Source organism: Thalassophryne amazonica, chromosome 16, assembly GCF_902500255.1.
Source record: "Thalassophryne amazonica chromosome 16, fThaAma1.1, whole genome shotgun sequence".
Classification (NCBI taxonomy): Eukaryota; Metazoa; Chordata; class Actinopteri; order Batrachoidiformes; family Batrachoididae; genus Thalassophryne; species Thalassophryne amazonica.
The window spans coordinates 74,132,948-74,156,039 of NC_047118.1; the positions used below are offsets into that span (position 1 = coordinate 74,132,948).

The window sequence follows — 23,092 nt, forward strand, 5'->3', positions numbered from 1 at the left end:
GTGTCCGGTCGGACAACAATTTAGCGCTATTACTTGTCCGATTTTACACTTGTCCCGGACAATCAGACAAGCGTTAATGTTGATGGTAGGACTTTGACAACATTAATAATAATAATAAAAAACTGTCGGTGCTGTGACTGTTCTTTTTCTTTTTCTCTCACTCTCTGCCCCTCACCTCACTGCTCTGGGAGACACACAGACAGCCTGAGCCTGACTAGATATGACTTCATATCTCTTGCTTGCCTCTACCGGTGGTTGGCTCTCACTGCGGTATTGTATCACTTCCTGTTCCGGAGCACAGCTGTGTTTTTCTGTATCTGTTAGCTGTTTAATCTGCGCAGTTAGATTGATCTAGTTATCTAGATTACGATTTGTTTCCCAGTGTAATCTTTACGTGCCTTAACTAAAGCACTCCTTCTGCTGAATCACCTCTAAATTATTTACACATTATTCACTTTGCGTGTTTTTAGGAATCCGCTAGCTTAGCGTAGCTACTAGCTCTTAGCCGATTTAGCATGGCGGCTTCTCCTGTCTCTCCCGCACTTTTCTGCTCTGGGTGTAAAATGTTTAGTTATTCCTCGGCCTCCTTTAGCAGTAATGGTACTTGTAATAAGTGTAGCTTATTCGTAGCTTTGGAGGCCAGGCTGGGCGAATTGGAGACTCGGCTCCGCACCGTGGAAAATTCTACAGCTAGCCAGGCCCCTGTAGTTGGTGCGGACCAAGGTAGCTTAGCCGCCGTTAGTTCCCCCCTGGCAGATCCCGAGCAGCCGGGAAAGCAGGCCGACTGGGTGACTGTGAGGAGGAAGCGTAGCCCTAAACAGAAGCCCCGTGTACACCGCCAACCCGTTCACATCTCTAACCGTTTTTCCCCACTCGACGACACACCCACCGAGGATCAAACTCTGGTTATTGGCGACTCTGTTTTGAGAAATGTGAAGTTAGCGACACCAGCAACCATAGTCAATTGTCTTCTGGGGGCCAGAGCAGGCGACATTGAAGGAAATTTGAAACTGCTGGCTAAGGCTAAGCGTAAATTTGGTAAGATTGTAATTCACGTCGGCAGTAATGACACCCGGTTACGCCAATCGGAGGTCACTAAAATTAACATTAAATCGGTGTGTAACTTTGCAAAAACAATGTCGGACTCTGTAGTTTTCTCTGGGCCCCTCCCCAACCGGACCGGGAGTGACATGTTTAGCCGCATGTTCTCCTTGAATTGCTGGCTGTCTGAGTGGTGTCCAAAAAATGAGGTGGGCTTCATAGATAATTGGCAAAGCTTCTGGGGAAAACCTGGTCTTGTTAGGAGAGACGGCACCCATCCCACTTTGGATGGAGCAGCTCTCATTTCTAGAAATCTGGCCAATTTTCTTAAATCCTCCAAACCGTGACTATCCAGGGTTGGGACCAGGAAGCAGAGTTGTAGTCTTACACACCTCTCTGCAGCTTCTCTCCCCCTGCCATCCCCTCATTACCCCATCCCCGTAGAGACGGTGCCTGCTCCCAGACCACCAATAACCAGCAAAAATCTATTTAAGCATAAAAATTCAAAAAGAAAAAATAATATAGCACCTTCAACTGCACCACAGACTAAAACAGTTAAATGTGGTCTGTTAAACATTAGGTCTCTCTCTTCTAAGTCCCTGTTAGTAAATGATATAATAATTGATCAACATATTGATTTATTCTGCCTTACAGAAACCTGGTTACAGCAGGATGAATATGTTAGTTTAAATGAGTCAACACCCCCGAGTCACACTAACTGTCAGAATGCTCGTAGCAGCCAGCAGCTTCTGACGTCATAATCGTTCGACACAACGCATCGATGACGCAATGTGTTGCCAACGACTGTTGTCATCGAATTTTATCGATTTTATCGATTCGGTGTTGCAGCCCTAGTTATGATGACTCATTTTTAAGTGACAACTGTTCATTTTGATGCAGTCACGATAAAAGGAGCAGCTGTGAGAAGGTTTTGTGCATCTGTGACAATTAGTCATAAACACAGCCTGTTAAAAACGCTAGTAAGTGTTGTACATAACTGTGAAAAATCTAATAAATATATATCTTTGTTGTCACTGAGACATTCCACATTCATTAAGCGGCAATAAACAGCTGACATGCGGGTTAACACAGCGTAACAGCCGTTTTAACCCGCATGTCAGTTTTTTTTTTTTTTTAAAGGGATTATTCAACATTAATTCTCTTAAAAAGTTCCTTATAGAGATTGACAGTTTTATGACATTTGAGCGAGTCTACAAGCTTAATACTGATTATATATTGTTCAAATTCAGCCAGACGCCTGTCTATATTGGGGGTTAAAACAGCTCTTGCGTGCGCGCGCAGACACACACACACTTAAAGTAAATTACTCCACTGAAAAGAACAGAAAGCAAAAGATGAAAAAAATTAACGCTCCACTCACCCCCATGTAACGATTTCCAAATTAGTCCACAACAAAAACAAGCCCCCACACACGCATCATGCACGCACGATTGCAATTGCATTCGCCAGACATGGAATGGGCCACTCGTCCTCACGGATCCACAGCCAGAGATCATTTTCAAGTTCCACTCGGCGAGAGAATAATGCCCAGGTCCATCTCTTTGGAACTAATCTGTATGTTTCTCACTTTTTAAAATTATGAACATTCTCAAAATTTTAAGCTTCACTAAAATGTAGCTTTTTTCCTTAAATGTAAGTTGTGTTGAATCAGTTGTCTGTCTGGGTGGTTTCCATCCAGGTCCTAAGGTGGCTCTGTGGTGTTATGGATGCGGTTCCACTGCATGCTCCTAGACATGACTTAACTTGTGTTGCTGAAACACTGTTGTGATCTTTAGCTCATTCTTACCTTCTCCATGTAAGACGTGAACCAGGCTGGAGGAGTCTTGTCTTCTTCTTTAGTTCCCTTCACTTCTTTCATGATCACCTTGTCAAGAGAAGAAGAAATGACATATGACCACCTTTTCTCGAAGGTCCATCAAGGACGTAATAAAATCATCGGTGTTTATTTATTTGTCTGTCCGTCTGTCTGTTAGCAGGATTCCATCAAAACTACTGCATGGATTCACCACAGATAGATCTTAGGCCATGGTGATCCGGATCCAGATTGGCGGATGTCAGAAATCTCTGATTGCTCGTTTGTCCATATGTTGCCCTGTGACAGACTGGCGTCCTGCCCAGGGTGTACCCTGCCTCACGCTCTATGACTGCTGGGATAGGCTCCAGCACCCCAAAACCCAATCTTAGTTAAGCGGTTGAAGATGAGTGTGTGTGTGTGTGTGTGAGATGTGAATCTTCTTGTCCCAACAGTACTAAATGGTCCCGCTCACCACATGATGGTGTCAATCACATTGAAACATATTCAAAACATGGATATTCTTAATCACTGTAAAATGTGACAGCATAAATAAAAAAAAGTGAAGTCAGAAAAACTAACTGGGCCGTTGTTGATGTCACCCCTCGAGTCATGAGCTAACAATCCAAACACGTCCCGTTCTGGTGGTCTTACCATGCCTTGTTCTGGAACTGCAGCCTGGACTTTGCGGCTCACCACCTGGGCGAGGGCAGGGCAGTGCTGGGGCGGTCTGAAGCCCTTCTTTGGCTCGGTGCTGCTGGTCTTGGCGGTAGCCACTCTTGCCGGTTGGCCTCGAGTCTCATACACGTTCATGTGCAGTCGGTTCCCCTGTCTCGCTGCACTCTGGGAAACAGGTTTTTGAGTTAGTGCCAACGTTCGCTGCCCAGAACCAAAATGACACAAATATCATTGGAATTTCAAAATGCAACAGCCGAGCTGACAAACATTTCATTTAATGCACTCATTATTTTCACATTATTACCTCCGCCAAGGAGGTTATGTTTTCGGTCATGTTTGTTTGTTTGTCTGTCTGTCAGCAGGATAACTCAAAAAGTTTTGAACGGATTTTGATGAAATTTTGTGGAGTGGTTGGAAATGACAAGAGGAACAAGTGATTAAATTTTAGTGGTGATCCGGCTCACGATCCGGATCCCAATGCTAACGCGTTAGCATGTCTATGGCATTTTCAATGTTAAAAGTTAGCATTAAGCAGTTGCAGCTGTCATCACGTTCGGGTGCATTTGTTTTCAAATTGCAATATTTCTTAAATTTATTTTTGTTTATATATTAATAATCTAATGATTATTATATACAATTTTAGAGAAAGAGACAAAAATAAATAGATCACTGTGCCAAGGAGGGAATCTCTTTAGGGTCAGTGACCCTATGGCCTTGTTTAGAGAAGTGTTTCATAATAAATTCATATATTTGCAGTTTAGTTGAATAATAAATTGAATTTTGTCTCTAAGCACATGCAATATCAATATCAGTGCTCAGATGACAGTAGCTTCTGGGAAATGTGCAAGTTGCAATAAACTGTGATGCCAAGCGCTAAGGATACATGCTATCCAGTCACAGCAGATGAAACTTTTTTACTACTGAGCAAACATCATTGTTAAGACTTTTTTAGGTTCAATGTTTCCACAGAGTGTAGATGTTATGGCGTTAGTGACCCCATGGCCTTGGCGGAGGTTTGCACTCTCTGAGTGCTTCTAGTTATAACTGTATTCAATGGCGAAGAACATACACATCCCCATAGCAACGCCTGGAGTCTATTAAAAGTCTTCAAACAAATCACACAATCACAAGAATTAAGAAATCAGTTTTGTTGTTTTTAATTTCACTGTGCTTATAATTTATAACTTTACTCACAGAACGCTATCTTTGTGTTTTTAAAAGAATATTACAACTTATTCAAATTATTTTTTCATTATACCATTTTCATGAAATGACTAAATTATAACTTTTTTCATATGACAACTTTTGTTCAAAACATTATCTACTTTCTTGAAAAACAACTTTTCCCCTCTTAAAATGTCTTCTCTCTACTAAATCTGTGACTAGTTTTGTAACCTGATAACTGTTTTCTTGGACTTCTCAATTTACAGTCAATGTTAAGCATGTGACATAATAATGACGCAAAGGACGACACGAAACGGACGCAAAAAAATTAAATATGTTTAATGCCAAAAAATTTAACGTTTAATTTTTTTCACAAAAAAGGTTTAATTTTTTTCCGTGACTTTTAGTGTAGAGCACTGGTTGCCGAAAGGAAGTAGTTTTCACACACACTGAGATAAGATTATGGTACTTAAGGATACTGTATTGCTACCCAACGCCAATTTTTGCTTCCTGCTGTGCTCCACTGTTGGTGAGCTATAAATCATGCAGGATTGTTGTCAAACTTTTTATACCGTAACACAATGCAGCAACTATACTGCTCAAAGAGCACATGTGAACAATTAAAAGTCCTCAAGTTCTCTCATGATTCGCCAGCGACAGGACATGTCCACATCCAGTATAACTCCTCATGGAGGACATCTCCACGTCCACTCACAGACGGTCCACACACGTGATCGCCGACTGCAGCTCCACGGTCACAGAAAGAATGATAAACTACAACAGAAATCAGAGCGCACACCTGCAGCGCTGCACAAGAACAAACAGAAACTAGAAGAGAAATCAGAGCACACACCTGCAGCACTGCACAAGAAGAAAAACTAGAACACATATCAGAACGCACACCTGCAGCACAGCACAGGAAAAACAGATAAGAGAAATCAGTAATAATGTCCATTAACTCCTAGAAATAACGTATTCAGTCTTTTTCCAATGTATCAACTCCATCTGCATGTCCAGGCAGTCTGCTGTCCAGTCTGCTCCCCCCCTGCTGTGCGCAACTGACGTAGACATTCCTGCATTATTAGATACACAGCATATGCAACTGGAAGCAGGCCCGGTGTGAAAGGAGCTGTCTGCATCAGTTGTGCGCAGTAGGGGATGAGAAGCTTGAGGAGGTGAGAGTGCAGAGGAGCTGCAGGCAGACTGTGTGCGCTCTGATTTCTCTTCTAGTTTACATTTCTTCTTGTGCAGTGCTGCAGGTCTGCACTCTGATTTCTGTTATAGTTTATATTTCTTCTTGTGATCAGGTCTTTGCGCACTTGCACGAAGCTGCGCACAGTTTACACCGGTTTACAACGGGTTTGAGACGAGGGTGCAAGTGTGCGGATCAAAGTTGTGCAAGTATCAGGGTGCCTTAAAACAGTTTCTTTCCATCCACAGCTACGAGGTCTGTCAGAAAAGTATCGGACCTTTTTATTTTTTTCAAAAACCATATGGATTTGAATCACGTGTGCTTGCATCTGCCAAGCTTGAACCTTCATGCGCATGCGTGAGATTTTCATGCCTGTCGGTTGCGTCATTCGCCTGTGAGCAGGCTTTGTGTGAGCAGTGGTCCACCCCTCTCGTCGGATTTTTATTGCAAATAAATGTCTGAACGATTTGGAGCTTTGCTGCATCAATTTTTTCCAGAAACTGTGAGACCTCAAGGTGGACACCATTCGGAAAATTCTGTTGGCTTTCAGGGACGATTTTATGGGGATTACACAAATGAAGGAGTGCTCCAGCCGGTTTAAAGACCGCCCACAGCTGCTGAGAGCGCACATGTCCAGAACATGTCCTGTGAGGCTTCATCACGGCGTTGCTTTGCGCCATGCGGCTCCACCGCGACGCGCGGAATTCCTCCGCACGTCTGTCTCAATGTGCCAAAAAAGTGCTGATGTCCACGTCTTCCGCAATTCCTGTGCTAGTCTGAGGATGTCCTGGATAAAACACAGCTTCCAGTTTGGAAATGAATGGCACATTCCACTGTTACAGGAGTTTTTGTCATGGAAAGAGGAGCGGAGGAATTCCGCACGTCGCGGTGGAGCCGCATGGCGCAAAGCAATGCCGTGATGAAGCCTCACAGGACATGTTCTGGCATGTCCAGGCTCATCCACAATTTCTCGGTTAGTCACACGACTGAAAAGCCACCGACAGCCGTCTGAAAGCCATCTCAAAGCTGTCCTGTGAGACCAACACGGAGGTGGTTTTGTCCCGCGCCATGAACGGCACGGTGGCGCATCCGTCCGCTTTTCTTTCCATGAAAAAAAACTCCTGTAACAGTGGAATGTGCTGAAAAAGTGCTAATGTCCACGCCTTCTGCCTTTTTTTGTGGAAGCCAGACGACATCCCGGATCAACAAAGCCTTCACGCTGGAAATGATCTGGTTGAGTCAGCCGGTCGATCAGCGCTCAGAGCGCGGCACGCTCTCAGCAGCTGTGGGCGGTCTTTAAACCGGCTGGAGCACTCCTTAATCTGTGTAATCCCCATAAAATCGTCCCTGAAAGCCAACAGAATTTTCCGAATGTGTCTACCTGGAGGCCTCTCACAGTTCCTGGAAAAAATTGATGCAGCAAAGCTCCAAATCATTCAGACATTTATTCGCAATAAAAATCTGACGAGAGGGGTGGACCACTGCTCACACAAAGCCTGCTCACAGGCGAATGACGCGACCGACAGGCGTGAAAAAACTCACACATGCGCACGAAGGTTCAAGCTTGGCTGATACAATCACACGTGATTCAAATCCATATGGTTTTTGAAAAAAAATAAAAAGGTCCGATACTTTTCTGACAGACCTCGTATACTTAGAAATAATGCCAGAGACCCCCATTTATCCTGCATCCCTCCCCACTCCCACATAGCATCCACACAGAATGATCATCCCTGTACTGTTCATCTGCATGCCTGCACAGCCCCATTCCACTATATCTATTTGACAGTAAACTTAGCTTTTCCCATTTGTTTGTCTCCTTTACTTCTTACAGAATTAGTTTTCCTTTTCTTTTTATTGTTGTTTATGCACCTCTTACGTCTTACAGAAGCATTTTCTTTTATTGTTGTTTATGCACCAATGACAGCAGTTCAAATTCCTTGTATGTAAGAACGTACTTGGTAATAAATTCAATTCTGATTTAATAATTTTCTGCCTGATTTATTCCCTCACTGTTATGACCCAGAGTCTTGTGAGAAAAACTGTGATGTTATTCTTATTTCAAATTACAAACATTAGGACAGCCACACAACTAAATTTTCTTATTTTCTGCTTATATTTATCCTATAACTATACTTTATACTTCTTGTATTTTTTTTCTTATATTATTTTTAATGTTACAGATCATATTATTTCATGTCATAATTTTGTCCTTTTCTCATAAAATTTAGAATTATACACATCATATGATTTTTATCTTCCTTCTTTATAGTAATTTTTTTTTTCATACAATGGCCCCAATCATTAGTTTTAAAACTGGACATTAAGAATAATTCTAAAACTTATTTAGCAGCAAAACAACTCAGTGTGGATGTATTAGATAACAACCAATTGTGTTAATGTTAGAAAACTACATGAGAAGGACTCACCTTCAAAGCCTCCTCATATTCCGCTGAAATTGAAGCAGAAAGACTTTAGTGTGACGTTCAGATGACGCATCCAGTGACTGAGGGGTCTGTGTAAGTTTACTTACCCTGGCTGTTAACAGACACCTAGACAGATGAGAAAGAAAAGCTTGATGTAGATTCTAACATTTTGCAGGTTTATGAATTCATTTTTTAATACCGTATTTTTCAGAATATAAGTCGCACTTTTTTACATGTTTTGGCCGGGGGTGTGACCTATGCTCCAGAGCAACTTATAAATGAAAAATATACTGGTAGATTCTCAATTAATTAATTCAATCAATCAATCAATTTACCGCAATAAAACAATTTTACGTGAGAGAGTCGCTCTATGTTTTAAAATGGCCACCGGGAACGGAAATGCAATGCATCATGGGCACTGTAGTATGGCGGCTGCCCTATAGGTCACCCTGGTCACGATAACCAATCAGAGAATAGAACATTGGATGCGTATTCCTCACCTCACGCAGACAATGATTGTGAAACAGCGTGTGAAGCAGACGAACACGGTGCTTGCTGTTATTCCGGGAGGGCTAACAAAACAGCTTCAACCCTTGGATATCAGTGTGAGCAGAGTGTTTAAGTTGACGCTGAGAGCTGCGTGGGAGAACTGGGTGAGCGACGGTGGAAGATTAGCGTCTGCACTTGGAAGTTGCTGGCATCGACACCACAGGGAGGTCATGAGCTGCGCAGGTAGGTGCTGCATGAACATCGGCAGCTGACACCTGGTGTGTACTATGGTCCACAGCGGGTAATATGTTAGAAAAGAACCGTTCAGCGATGGTGCGGGTTATGGTTCGGCTCACAATGTGGTCCGCAAAATACAAACATATCCGTAGGTAAAATGCAGCTCACGAGAGGGCACTCAAGGCTTGTGTGACTGTTCCTGCGACTTCTGACTACCATAGAAAAATAAAAATTTCAACATTACTGATAACTTAACAAGACAACGGAGAAGGCCCGAAAATATGCCACCAAAAAGAAAATCATACTCTGCAGATTACAAGTTGCGAATGGTGAAATATGCATCCGAAAACGGTAGCCGTCACAATATTATCATCTGAACTTTTCATGTTAAGTTAACATACCTGTATGTCCATGCGACTTATAGTCCACTGCGACTTATTTATGGTTTATTTTTCTTTATAATGGATAACGTGGCTGGTACGACTTATACTCCGGTGCAACTTACAGTCCAGAAAATACGGTAATTAGAATGAATAAAAGTTTTTTTTTTTAAAGATTCTTCAAAACCGTAAAATGCTTCATTCTCACCTCCTCGTTTTCCTCGTCCAAATATGTCAGCTGAAGGCTGCTGAGGCCAAAGGATCGCTTCACCTACACAACAACAAGCACAAAACAATCCGGCATTTAAAGGTGAAATACTCATCCATTCCTACGTAAACTACTTACATCAGTTATCAAAAAGTAATGCCAGATTCTGGACATTCTATAATGTGCGGATTTTCCCATTTTAAAAACTGTTTTACAAAACCAGTTCAAACATGTGTAGAATAAGCCACACATTTTATTTTAATAGAGTTAACTTTGAGAAAATCTGGATTTATATTTAATACCCATATGAATCAAATCACTGTCTTCCTGACCCCACTGGTGGTTTCTCAAAAAGGAAAGAAAAAAAAAAAGGAGGAAGGGGGCACTCACCCTCACCCTGCACAAAGACCAAACTGACCTGATGGCGTATGTCTAATTTTGTTCAGCATTGCATTTAAAAATGGACATTAAGAACTTGTGACCTTGCCAGAAAGATGTGTCGGCATCGATTAATAGTCTCTGGTCCCCTCCCCTCCCGGAGTAATGATGAGGCATTTAGCAGGCTGACGTCGTTAAATAGGTGACTGGCGCAATTTTGAAGACAGCAAGGCTTTAGTTTTATTGATAACTAGCCTTTGTTTTGGGGCCACTGTGGCTTGCTGATGCCAAATGGCCTTCACCCTACTGGGGAAGGTGCCGCCGTCTTGTCTGCGAACATACATAGAGCTCTACAGGGAGGTTAACATTAGGATTTTACAGCAGGCCACAGAGCAGGTGATTAGAGACCCTGCAAGGCTTATGACAAATGTGGATGTGGAATCCATTACCTTAGCGGGGAAATTAGTGCAGAAAATCCACTATGGTGATAGTACAGTTTATCTGCCAGGGAGGGAAATTCATCAAGTTGAGACTATGGCCTGTTTCCGTAGACCTGTCCATAAAATCATAGAGTGATATGCCTTGCAAACTTAATACCCATTACTACAATGGATGATGATGAAATTGAGGATGGCCCGTATTTCATATCTGCTACCTACAACCCGTGTGGAATGTCTCAAACCTAAACCTACTTCCAGGCATCTTATATATGCTACTCTGGAATCACCCCTAAATCCAAACAGTCCAACTGTCAACCACACTGAGGTCCTTAGTCTGGGTCTCATTAACATATGATCACTGTCCTCAAAATCATTGTTGATTAATGATCTAATTATGGATCATCACTTAGATATCATTGGGTTATGTGAAACCTGACAAACCTACAGCTGTCCTCCCCTTAAATAAGGCCTGCCCACCAGCATACATACTTAGTCACATCCCTCGTGATGCAAAGCAAGGCGGGAGTGTTGCTCTTATTTATAAATCTAGGTTTAGCTTATTAGCTGTTGGGAGTCACAAATATAACTCGTTTGAGCATCTGATTCTCCGCTCTGCCCACGATGCTACGTATTGCCAAGGTCAGAAAAATAAAAATCAGCCGTATTATTTTGTCACTGTATATAGGCCCCTTGGCCCATACTCCGAATTCTTAGATGAATTTGGTGTATTCATCTCTAACTTGTCAACTAGTGCAGATAACATTTTGATTATTGGTGTCTTTAAAGGTCATATAAATATACCTTCTGATCCCTTCTGCAAATCATTTATGGAAATTGTGGACGCATTAGGATTTCAGCAATGTATTCAGGATTCGACACACATTAGTGGAAATACCGTGGATTTGGTTCTCTTCACGTGGTATTGCTGTCATGAATATTGACATCATGCTTCTTGCATTGGTGGTCTCTGATCACTCACTTACGCACACAGTTTCACTGCCATGTTTAGTGGAACAACAACCTTATTTATCACTGCAGCGATGCATCAACTCCTCAACTACAACTGAACCTGAAGCTTGACTGCCTGATATCTTAGCTTCACATTTGGAAAATGCCCAATAAGCAGGCAGTCTTGTGGATGGTTTAAACTCAGCGCTTAAAACTACACTCGACATGTTGGCGCCACCTTTATTAAAACCACGCCCCCTCAAAACACAGTCACCTTGGTTCAGTGATTACTTGCGTGACCTCAAGCACAAGACTAGAGGTCTAGAATGGAAATGGTGTAGTTCAAAATTAGAAGTATTCCACCTTGTGTGGTGTGATGCTATCTTAGACTATAAGCATGCACTGCTGGCTACAAAGCGGACCTATTACTCTGATTTGATCAACAAAAACAAGCATAACTCAAAGTTCTTGTCTGACACGGTGGCAACACGTATTCATGGACAACCACCTGTAAGTCGCTCTCCTTTTACAGCACAAGATTTCTTGGATTACTTCAAGAAGAAAATAGAAGACATTAGGTTAAACATATCCCAGCATGCCTTAACCCAGTCACTACACCCTGCTATTGAGGTGGGTGCCATTACTGAGGTATTACCAAGATCTACATAATTTGATAGTATCTCACAAGGCATGTTGACGAAACTCTTAATGTCTACAAAAAGCACAACCTGCTTATTTGATCCTATACCAACAAAACTGTTTAAAGACCTGTGGTCCACTCTTTTATTATTAATTATTAATCTCTCATTAACTTCTGGATCTGTTCCTAAAAGTTTCAAATCTGCAGTGATTAAACCATTATGTGAGAAATCTAATCTTGACCCTATTGTATTGAAAAACTATAGGCCGATATCAAATCTATCATTTTTCTCTAAAAGTCTGGAAAAAGTGGTTTCACGACAGCTCGTGGACCACGTTATTGAGAATAATCTTTCTGAGCTACGGCAGTATGCTTTTAGGAAATATCATTCCACAGAGACAGCTCTCACTAAAGTGGTGAATGATCTTCGGCTTGCAATGGATTCAGACACCACTACAGTTCTGGTGCTGTTTGATCTCAGCGCTGTATTTGATACCATGGATCATCATATTCTACTCTATAGGCTACAGAATTACTGGGAGTGCCCTTGTGTGGTTGACGTCATATCTGACCAGTCGTTCTCAGTGTGTTTTGTACAAAACCTCTAACCTTAGTGACATGAAATTGCAGTGTTTTGGGATTACCTTTCACTGCTATGCTGATGATACTCAGTTATACATGCCGATAACTGCTGGTAATCTCATCCACATAAAATCCTTAGAAAATTGCCTTGCTTCAGTGAGAAGCAGGACGTTTAGCAACTTCCTACTTTTAAACTCTGATAAGACTGAAAAGATGGTTCTTGGTCCAGTGAGAAATTGGCATCAATTTGACCAGCTAACGCTTAGCTTAGGCTCATGTGTCATACATCACACTGACAAAGTGAGGAACCTTGGGGTAATTTTTGATCCTACATTGTCCTTTGACCTGCACATTAGAGATATTACGAGGATTGCTTTCTTCCACCTGCAAAATATAGCAAAGATTCATCCCATCCTATCTATGGCTGATGCCGAGACCCTGATTCATGCGTTTGTCTCTTCTAGATTGGACTACTAAAATGTTCTATTTTCTAGTTTACCGCAGTCCAGCATTAAGGGTCTCTAATTGGTTCAAAATGCTGTTGCCAGACTTCTGACATGAAGCAGAAAGTCTGACCACATTACACCCATTTTGGCATCTCTTCACTGGCTTCCTGCCACTGTGAGATCAGATTTTAAGGTTCTGCTACTAACCTATAAAATTGTTAACAGACCGGCACCTCCCTACTTAGCTGACCTAATTAAACCCTATGTACTGGCCCAGGCTTTGCGTTACTCGGAGGAGTACTTCGCGTGGGTTTGAAGGCCGGTGACCTTGACCTACTTTTAAAAAATTACCAATAGTTGCATTTCTTCGAAGGCTACCGACTTTTCATGGTCACTGTTGGCCACATCCTCTAAATAAATATAATGTCAATCTCCATTTTTTCCACTGTGTATCCCAGTTTACATCAAACACAAGAGGGTTCAACCAAATAGCTATCCTACACATGTACATATTACTGCACTTTACATGGAAAACAGTACTGCACGCAGGGCATTTCATGACGAATGTCTCTAGTTTTCTCTCTGTTTGAGGTGCGGCTCCATCCAGACATGGGTGTGGTGTCTGTTTTTGAAATCCTTCTATCCTGTGCACCGGCAAAATTTCCGGTCTATTTGTTTTGTGAACTGCTTTGTAAATTGTGTCAGTAGCATGGCCCAAGCAGAGGGTCACCTCTTTGATTCTGGTCTACCTGAGTTTCTTCCTCAGAGGGAGTTTTTCCTTACCACTGTTGCCTTTTGGTTTTTCATTTATCTTTGATGTGTTTTTAGTAGAATGCAATGGGCCCCAAACCTGGGGTCTAAAGTTGCACCCTAGGCGCTATAGTTATCCTAACCAGATCTGGCATTGTATCCGAGGGCTCTCTTCAAGATGGTGATCGTTGCCTGTGTGTTTGCTCTGGGGGCTGGTAAGGTTAGACCTTACTTGTGTGAAGCCCCTGGAGGCAAATTTGTTGTGATTTGGTGCTATATAAATGAAAATAAATGGAAATTGAATTGAAAATGTGAGATTCAGATTGATGGACTTTACATTTCCTGTCCATCTGGAGATGTTCATTAGTCTGAGTGCTCTGAGTCACACCATCCCACAAACAAATATTGACTGTTGGAGTGCAAATAACATTTAAAACATGATCTCATACTTCCACACAGTCATTATTTTTTGTGGTTTTAACTGGTAATTTTCAATGTTTTACAGTACAAATAAATATGAAAGTCTATTGTTAGATCTTCACTGCAGCACCTGAATGCATGATCACAAGCCTTTTTCCAGATAAAAATAATCAGTTTTTAATGCAAAAACACCAAATAAGTAAATAAATAATGTGATTTAGGGAGCAACAACATTTGAAGTCTCAACTCCTATATTTTTTAATAATAATAGAATCATTCCGGTTGTAATTTTTTTTTTGGGGGGGGGGGGGGCAGTAACATTACTGCTGGTTATTTTGGACTTAAACCGTCCACATGATTCTAAAACCCACAAGCAGCCACGGTTTGACCACCGCGGTCAGACCAGTTCAGCTGTCAATCACAGTTTCCGTGACGACAAATTACATAATCCTGCGTATCCGGTTCGATCCAGATTGTCGTTAAAAACCTGGTGGATTATTTACTCGGTGTCAGAACATGAAAACGAGAGCAGGGTTCGGTTCAGAGTGGACTTCGGCCCGCTGGGCTCGAGGACGGTGCCGTACTTACCGTGGCCTCCACCGAGTCCCAGCTCCTGGTTTCGGATCCGGAAAGCAGGAAATTCTTAGAACTTCCCCTGAAATTCACCTTCAGGTTGATGTAGACGTCCATGTCTGCGCGTAACACCCGCACAGCACGCCGGCGTTTACCTGAACCGACAACGACACCGATACCGAGCTTAACCTCACCGACCGTGTTTACATCAGCGCCCTGACCACGCCCAGACTGCATCACGTGTCCAGAAATACCAAATTCACTTCATTATGATCATCGCTGCGTACTAAATGCGCAATGCACATTCTTCGTGAAAGCCCAAAACCTTTTCAAGGCAATTTAAAATAGTAAGTTTCCTTGGCTCGTCCGTTTTTCATTAAATATAACTTTCCTGAAATGTATATTTTAGTAACAACAACAACAACAACAACAAAAAGAATAGTCGGAAAATATGCAAATACTGCATCTGTCTAATTCTCAAACTTCGGTGATTCTTAGACTACGGGCACTTATGTTCTTTGATCATATTGTATGAAAAACAGAAAAAAGGGGAAATTTCACACTTTTATAGTTATCTTTACAATGAAAGTGTGTTAAGAAATTAGTTCTAGTAGTCTATGATGACTTATTCACCTTTTTTCAGCATCATTATATGCAAATATTGCCGTTTTGTGCTTGTCCCACACCCAGACTTTTGATCTTCAATGATAAAAATGAATGGTAAAGAAACGTTTTTTTAATGTTTTAAAATATCTCTGAATAAAATATCAGTAAAATAATCAAAACATAATCGGGGTATTCAATGTCATACAACTGTTGTGATTTTTTTAAACAAAATGTAGTTGTCCCACACTATTGCCGTAATTTCCACCACAACACTGTAATGTCCCTTTAAACAGTTTGTATGAAAGATTGTTTGGGTAGTTTCTATGGAGATAAACAGTGACATCAGAGCACATGTATATAGCGCCAAATCACAACAAACAGTTGCCCCAAGGCGCTTTATATTGTAAGGCAATGGTGTGGTGGAAATTACATTTACAAGGCCAATAGTGCCCGTAGTTAAAGAATCACCCCAGAATGCTTAAATCTGCTATGTTAAACTACAAGTAATAAATCTGTGTACTAAACATAAACATTATTGGGGTATTTTTAAGCATTGGTAGTTGTAAAAGTAACTGGATTCCTTCTAAATATCAAAATCAGAAAAAAAAACAAAAAACGGTAATGGTAATGCTAACTCTCACCATAGCTTTTCTCTCTCCCTCAAGGTGCTTTGTTTAAATTTGTAAGCCCTCTTCCTAAAGATGCCTTCAATGAAGGTAGAGTGAATTTATCTCACTGAGCTAACCTCTTGCAATATACTACCATTGTTATAAAATGGTCACACATGTTTTCCGCTGTACATTTCACTGGACATTTCAGATTTTTGAATATGGGTCTATGCGATGCACTCTTTTACTACCATAATTTTGGTTTATGTATTTTGCATTATGAATATTGTACATGGCATTAGGACTTTTATTTTGAAAATTCTCAAGAATAGTTTTGTTGGTTCTGCTGATGCACCTCGTTTTTTTTTTTTTTTTTTTTTTTTTTTACATTAAGAAGAGGCAGAAGCGATACATTCTGTACATGAAAAATATGATATACGTCACTAAATTATTTTCCCAGCTGCACCATCAACCTCACCTTGCACTCGAAGAAGACATGGGAGAGACTGCATCAAGTGGTATTATATATAACGGCTGAGTGGATCCTTGTCATTTGATTGGTGCTTTGTATGTCACATGACATGGATTATTCGTCCCATTTGTGTTGCGTTGCATTTAGAGTGCAGCTTGGTTCCATTTAGCATGCAAATTTGGTTCCATATGTTTGGTACCATTGCACTCTGCGTACACACACAACGTGCACTCACACACACAAAACAAATCCAATGCGGTGTAAGCAGTCTGGAGGCATGAAGAGCTGTAGGAGGAAGTTAGAATGAAAAGCTGGTCTAATTTCTGATGTGATTTTTTTCGCTGCACTGAGGAAGTACACTCTTTTTTTTTTTTTGTAATTACACAAAGTTCGTGCACGGCTTCACGGATGATGTCGTCAGAATTATTTTTGAACTCATATTTGAAGTTTGTGTTGGATTGTTGATGTCAGAGCAGCAGTGATGCACCAAAGCAGGGCAAATTTATGATGTGATTTTTCGCTGGAGTGAGGAAGTACACAAACTCTTTTTCTTTTTTGGGGGGGGGGGACACAAAGTCAGTGCAGTGGTGCACCAAAATGTAAGTCCCTTTTCTGTTGTTTATAAATTAATATAATATCAAATGACAAGGATCTATTTTAGCCATTATATAAACCAATGAATGTTTTTACATTCTTTCAATGGAACGAATATTTAATTCAGTGGAAGCTGGAACATACCATTCAATGAGGAAGATTTCCCTTCCTGAAATAGTCCTACCATTGAACTCATAAACATTCATTATTTGTATACCACGGCCTCAACACAAACTGAGTCTGCACCACTTCGACAGCACATGGTACCACAAGCTCTGGAATTATAGCTGATGACCCTGCGCAGTGGCCATGAGTCCAAACTGACAGTGTGCGCTGTTAAATTGTTAGAAAAGAACGAGTGCAAATCACAGATATTGAATTCCCCAAAAATTCTGAAAATCCACCTCAAGAGAATTACAGAACCATTAAAATGGTGAGAAAATTCATTGATCATGGGTGGTATATTCCATGAGCACAGATCCGGTTTTGTTTCCCTTGCAGTGTTTTTGGAAAGTGTGAAGTATATTGGATAAGGAAAATGCAGATCTGTTCTAAATTCACTGTTTGTTGTATTAAATTACATAAATTTGCACAGGATGGTGGTGGGGGTTTTGTAAATGTTCAGATGCACTGTCACAGAAATACTTTATTGATGTGTGAGCTTAAACAGGATGTCTATGCTGTGGTTGGTGTAGGCTTTGGGTGGACAGGGTGGGGTGGTGATGTGTGGGGGGCTCCAAGTCCATTTTTGCTTGGGGTTCCCAAATGCCTTGAAACCGCCCTGCAAGTCTGTCGAAATCTGATTGTGTTGTTTGTGTTTATGGTATTTTAGTTTGGTTGGTGGTCATATGAGTAAATGTGGCTATTGTGGGTTTTGCCTTGTTTCTTTGGTAATGATAGTCATGTGGGTCATATGATACATATATGTGATACTGTGTTTTATTGTGTGCAGTGGCTATCCTTATGCAGCCATATTGAGAAAATGCGAGTCTACTCATATGTAGCACTCCTGATTGGTCAGTGAGGTTACGTATATACTTTTACTTTTTTCTGTTCTTATGTAAGGCCAAAATTAGCTTTTGAAGTGACAATCTGAAACAATTTAACTGGTTCTAAAATATTTCGTAATTACTTATGGTCATTAGAGCTGAAACAACAAATCGAGTTAATCGATTATTAAAATAGTTGTCAGCTAATTTAGTCATCAATTAGTTGCTAAATAACTTTGTTTTACCGCAAACGTTTCGTTTCTTCCATATAATCAGCCGAGCTTTGCTTTGAATCTTGAACCAATGAAGGAGTGCTTCGAGCTGCTGCTTCATTGGTTTCATTTATTTCGCTTTATCTTAATTTTTCCTCACTAAAACCCTAAAGAGCATATGTCTGTGAGGAATATTTACCTTTTTTTATGTTAAACTAACCTGTTATGGGCTTCTGAAACAGTTGCTAGATGTATTTTATGCTAACGCCGATGCTAACATGTTAGCATGTCTATGGCGTTTTCAATGTTAAAGTTAACATTAAGCTGCTGGCATTTCAGCATGTCTGTGCATTTGTTTTCTGTATAATAATTAATGGCTCAGCGTTTGTTGTCGTAAAAGAGTCAAATGTATTACAAATTATAATATTTTAAAATTTATTTTATTTATATATTAATAATGGCAACAATAATAATAGTAATAATAATAATGCTACAAGTTTAGAGAAAGAGACATGAGTCACATGTGTCATTGTGAAATGACCACATAGTTTACAAGTTACACAGAGAATGTTGCACATATAATGACTCAGGCTACAGTTTTTGATTTAGGTTTTATTGTTAACTGGTTATGCTAATTGCTCATTTGCAGCAACAAAAATACCTCTTTTTTTCACCATATGTTTTATATGTTTCAATGTTGTTTTATGGCAACTCAGCACTTTGATAAAGTAATGTCATTTGAAATAATTATTTTTGTTCTTTATTATAAACTGTTTTATTCTTTATTATTTTATATTTCAACAGCCAAGGGACATTTGACGATTTGTTGATTTTCAAGTATTTTAAGTTTTCAAATAATGTTCTGTTGTTAAATAAAGTGATGGAAAAATTGTTTCCCTGGCACATTTTTAAAAAATTCCCCGCTAATCCGATTAATCGTGAAACCCCATCAGATTCATTGATGATCCAAATAATCGTTTGTTGCAGCCCTAATGGTCATGATGATTACCAATTATGTATTTTATACTAGAAGCAGAAAAAGAAAATGCTTAATATAAATGGGACACAAACCCAGGCTCTTTGGTTGAGAATCCCATGCCCAACCACCAACACCACAGTGACTCACACTCTGCAATGGCTCCTAACTTGAACTTCTCATCCATACTAAGCCCCTTCGGCTGCGCCCTTGTTTTCTCTTGGGGTCGTCACAGCAGATCTGAGGTAAACCTGCATGTTGATTTGGCATAACTTTTACACTGGATGCCTTTCCTTTGGCAGGGGTGGGGTTTGAACCAGGAACCTTTCGCACTAAAACCAAGCACACTAAACATTTGTCCACCACCCCTGCCAGGTACAAATGGCTATGAGATAAAAAAAACAAAAAACAAAAAAAAAAAAAACCCAGCTAACCACTGCCACAACCAAAAGGCACTAGTATGCAGACAATATTGACCACTAGAGGGCAGTAAAGTATTACTCGTGTTTTTAAACATAACCATTTCTACTTGATAAATATCATTAATACCATTTTTGATGTATATGCTTTTTCAATAAAAAGACAAACTATAGCAGCAATCTTTAAAAAAAAAAAAATTCTGATTCAGATTTTTTTCTGAACTTGATGTTGAGTTCTTCCAGTGAAGCAGGACACTATTCCACTCATGTCTGCTTGTTAATATCATTACCAGGGGATTCATGCAGAGCCAGTTCAGGACGTGGCTGTGAGGAGACCAAAGCCTCAGCCAGGAGTGTCTGCAAATCAACACTATCAAACACACACAGGTGATGATGACACTATTAAACTGTTGGTTTGTGTATAATGTGTACTGCTGTATGTTGCCACTTATTGTTCAGATCAGTGCAGTAAATAAAACAGTGAAGTCAGCGGTTTTCAAGAACAACTGTTGATGTCAGAATCGAAAATCAAAACAAGTGGCAAAAGATGCGTGGAAGATCAGTGAATTTAACACTTATTAATGTATTCATGTTGCGTAATTTATTTCAGGACCCCACTCTGACACATTATTGTCTCTTGGTGAAGGAGTGAAGAGCCTCAGACTGTAATCACTGATCTCCTCGGTGTTGCGTGGCCTGTCTGAGCTCTCCATGGTGGACTGGACCTGTGCCACGAGGTTCAGCCCGTCATACCAGTGTCACTGCAGAAAGCTACACAATAACTACAAACCAGAAAACATTGGTCTCCACTTCTCAGCTGTACATTTAGGAGCTTACCAATTGTAAATAATAATAATAATAATAAACTGACATGTTATAAAATTATTAAAAGTTTACGAAATGTTAGTGTTATTCACAAATGTTAAATAAAAATTTTACATCTCAAATGAGTGATTCTTCTCATACTCAGTATTCACATATAACTAACTATGTACAATAGAACAGAACTAAGCCAATATACTAACTATTTACACTAAAGCTGTGTGATCTATGTGCAGAGTTGTGCAAAAGTACGGAGGTTTGATTCTGGGGGTGAATTCACACTGTAATATTTGAAAGAAGACAAAAAATGATGCTTTATTCAGCAGGAATATAGTCTTTCAAATTAAGTCATCCCTGGAAGTTGGTCATCACACAGCAGTTGGTCCAGAGCTGGTTGACTGTCCCAGACGGGCAGAGGGAGAGCACGTTCCCAGACACGGTCAGAGGGAAGAGCGCGTTCCCAGACACGGTTAGAGGGAAGAGTGCGTTCCCAGACACGGTTAGAGGGAAGAGTGTGTTCCCAGACATGGTCAGGGGAAGCGCGTGTTCCCAGACACGGTTAGAGAGAAGAGTGCGTTCCCAGACACGGTTAGAGAGAAGATTGCGTTCCCAGACACGGTTAGAGGGAAGAGTGCGTTCCCAGACACGGTTAGAGGGAAGAGTGCGTTCCCAGACACGGTTAGAGGGAAGAGCGCCTTCCCAGACACGGTCAGGGGAAGCGCGTGTTCCCAGACACGGTTAGAGGGAAGAGTGCGTTCACAGACACTGTTAGAGGGAAGAGCGCGTTCCCAGACACGGTTAGAGGGAAGAGCGCGTTCCCAGACACGGTTAGAGGGAAGAGTGTGTTCCCAGACACGGTCAGGGGAAGCGCGTGTTCCCAGACACGGTTAGAGAGAAGAGTGTGTTCCCAGACACGGTCAGGGGAAGAGTGTGCTCCCAGATGTGATACTCCTTCAGTCTGCAAATGGCTCGTTTCACAAGGATTCGAAATCAGGTGACTTTTCGGGTTTTCAGAGCATTTTCTTTGCTGAGCTGTGCCGTGGTTATGAGTGAAATTAATTAATTTATATTATTTCAGTAACAATTATCTGCACATTTTGAAAACCTTAATATCAACGGTCACAAGTTTCATTTGAAATGTTGATTTTGTGTCCTGCCCATGGGTCATCTTTAAGGGTGGTAAAATCTTTATCCGGCTCCTTTACTTCAGCCTCCAGCTGCTGTCTGCAGCATCCAGTGCACCTGTATGAGATGAGAGAAAATAATGAAAATGAGAAAGCTTTCTACAGCTCAATATTTACCTTTACTTGCTAGCGTTACACGAATACTGTTTATATTAGTTTTACTTTACTACTTTACTTTTATTTTACTATTAATTATTAACACATGGCATTTTAAACTGTACCTGTATACTATGCTGGCTGGATGTTGTGATTTTTATTTTCTTTATTGAACTCCGCATGTGTGTGTGTGTGTGTGTGTGTGTGTGTGTGTGTGTGTGTGTGTGTGTGTGTGTGTGTGTGTGTGTATATATATATATATAGTATGTGTATACATATGCTCAACAAAAATATAAATGCAACACTTTTGGTTTTGCTCCCATTTTGTATGAGATGAACTCAAAGATCTAAAACTTTTTCCACATACACAATATCACATTTCCCTCAAATATTGTTCACAAACCAGTCGAAATCTGTGATAGTGAGCACTTCTCCTTTGCTGAGATAATCCATCCCACCTCACAGGTGTGCCATATCAAGATGCTGATTAGTGCACAGGTGTGCCTTAGACTGCCCACAATAAAAGGCCACTCTGAAAGGTGCAGTTTTATCACACAGCACAATGCCACAGATGTCGCAAGATTTGAGGGAGCGTGCAATTGGCATGCTGACAGCAGGAATGTCAACCAGAGCTGTTGCTCGTGTATTGAATGTTCATGTCTCTACCATAAGCCGTCTCCAAAGTCGTTTCAGAGAATTTGGCAGTACATCCAACCAGCCTCACAACCGCAGACCACGTGTAACCACACCAGCCCAGGACCTCCACATCCAGCATGTTCACCTCCAAGATCATCTAAGACCAGTCACTCGGACAGCTGCTGAAACAATCGGTTTGCATAACCAAAGAATTTCTGCACAAACTGTCAGAAACCGTCTCAGGGAAGCTCATCTGCATGCTCGTCGTCCTCATCGGGGTCTCGACCTGACTCCAGTTCGTTGTCGTAACCAACTTGAGTGGGCAAATGCTCACATTCGCTGGCGTTTGGCACGTTGGAGAGGTGTTCTCTTCACGGATGAATCCCGGTTCACACTGTCCAGGGCAGATGGCAGACAGCGTGTGTGGCATCGTGTGGGTGAGCGGTTTTCTGATGTCAATGTTGTGGATCGAGCGGCCCATGGTGGCGGTGGGGTTATGGTATGGGCAAGGCGTCTGTTATGGACGAAGAACACAGGTGCATTTTATTGATGGCATTTTGAATGCACAGAGATACCGTGACGAGATCCTGAGGCCCATTGTTGTGCCATACATCCAAGAACATCACCTCATGTTGCAGCAGGATAATGCACGGACCCATGTTGCAAGGATCTG

General features: G+C 41.0%; 1 protein-coding gene across 2 annotated transcripts in view; it reads right to left on the bottom strand.

The window, feature by feature from the left end:
- The window catches only part of LOC117527401 (next to BRCA1 gene 1 protein-like), a 60,621-nt gene extending 45,593 nt beyond the window's left edge, over nucleotides 1-15,028 (bottom strand). For both annotated transcript variants that reach the window (XM_034189729.1, XM_034189728.1), the window contains exons 1-6: nucleotides 14,821-15,028; nucleotides 9,629-9,691; nucleotides 8,422-8,440; nucleotides 8,318-8,340; nucleotides 3,509-3,697; nucleotides 2,849-2,926 (exon numbers count right to left, since the gene is read on the bottom strand). In XM_034189729.1, the coding sequence (XP_034045620.1) occupies nucleotides 2,849-2,926; nucleotides 3,509-3,697; nucleotides 8,318-8,340; nucleotides 8,422-8,440; nucleotides 9,629-9,691; nucleotides 14,821-14,922 (474 nt within the window). In that variant the 5' untranslated portion in view covers nucleotides 14,923-15,028. The remainder of the gene's footprint in view (nucleotides 1-2,848; nucleotides 2,927-3,508; nucleotides 3,698-8,317; nucleotides 8,341-8,421; nucleotides 8,441-9,628; nucleotides 9,692-14,820) is intronic.
- Nucleotides 15,029-23,092: the final 8,064 nt, after the last annotated feature.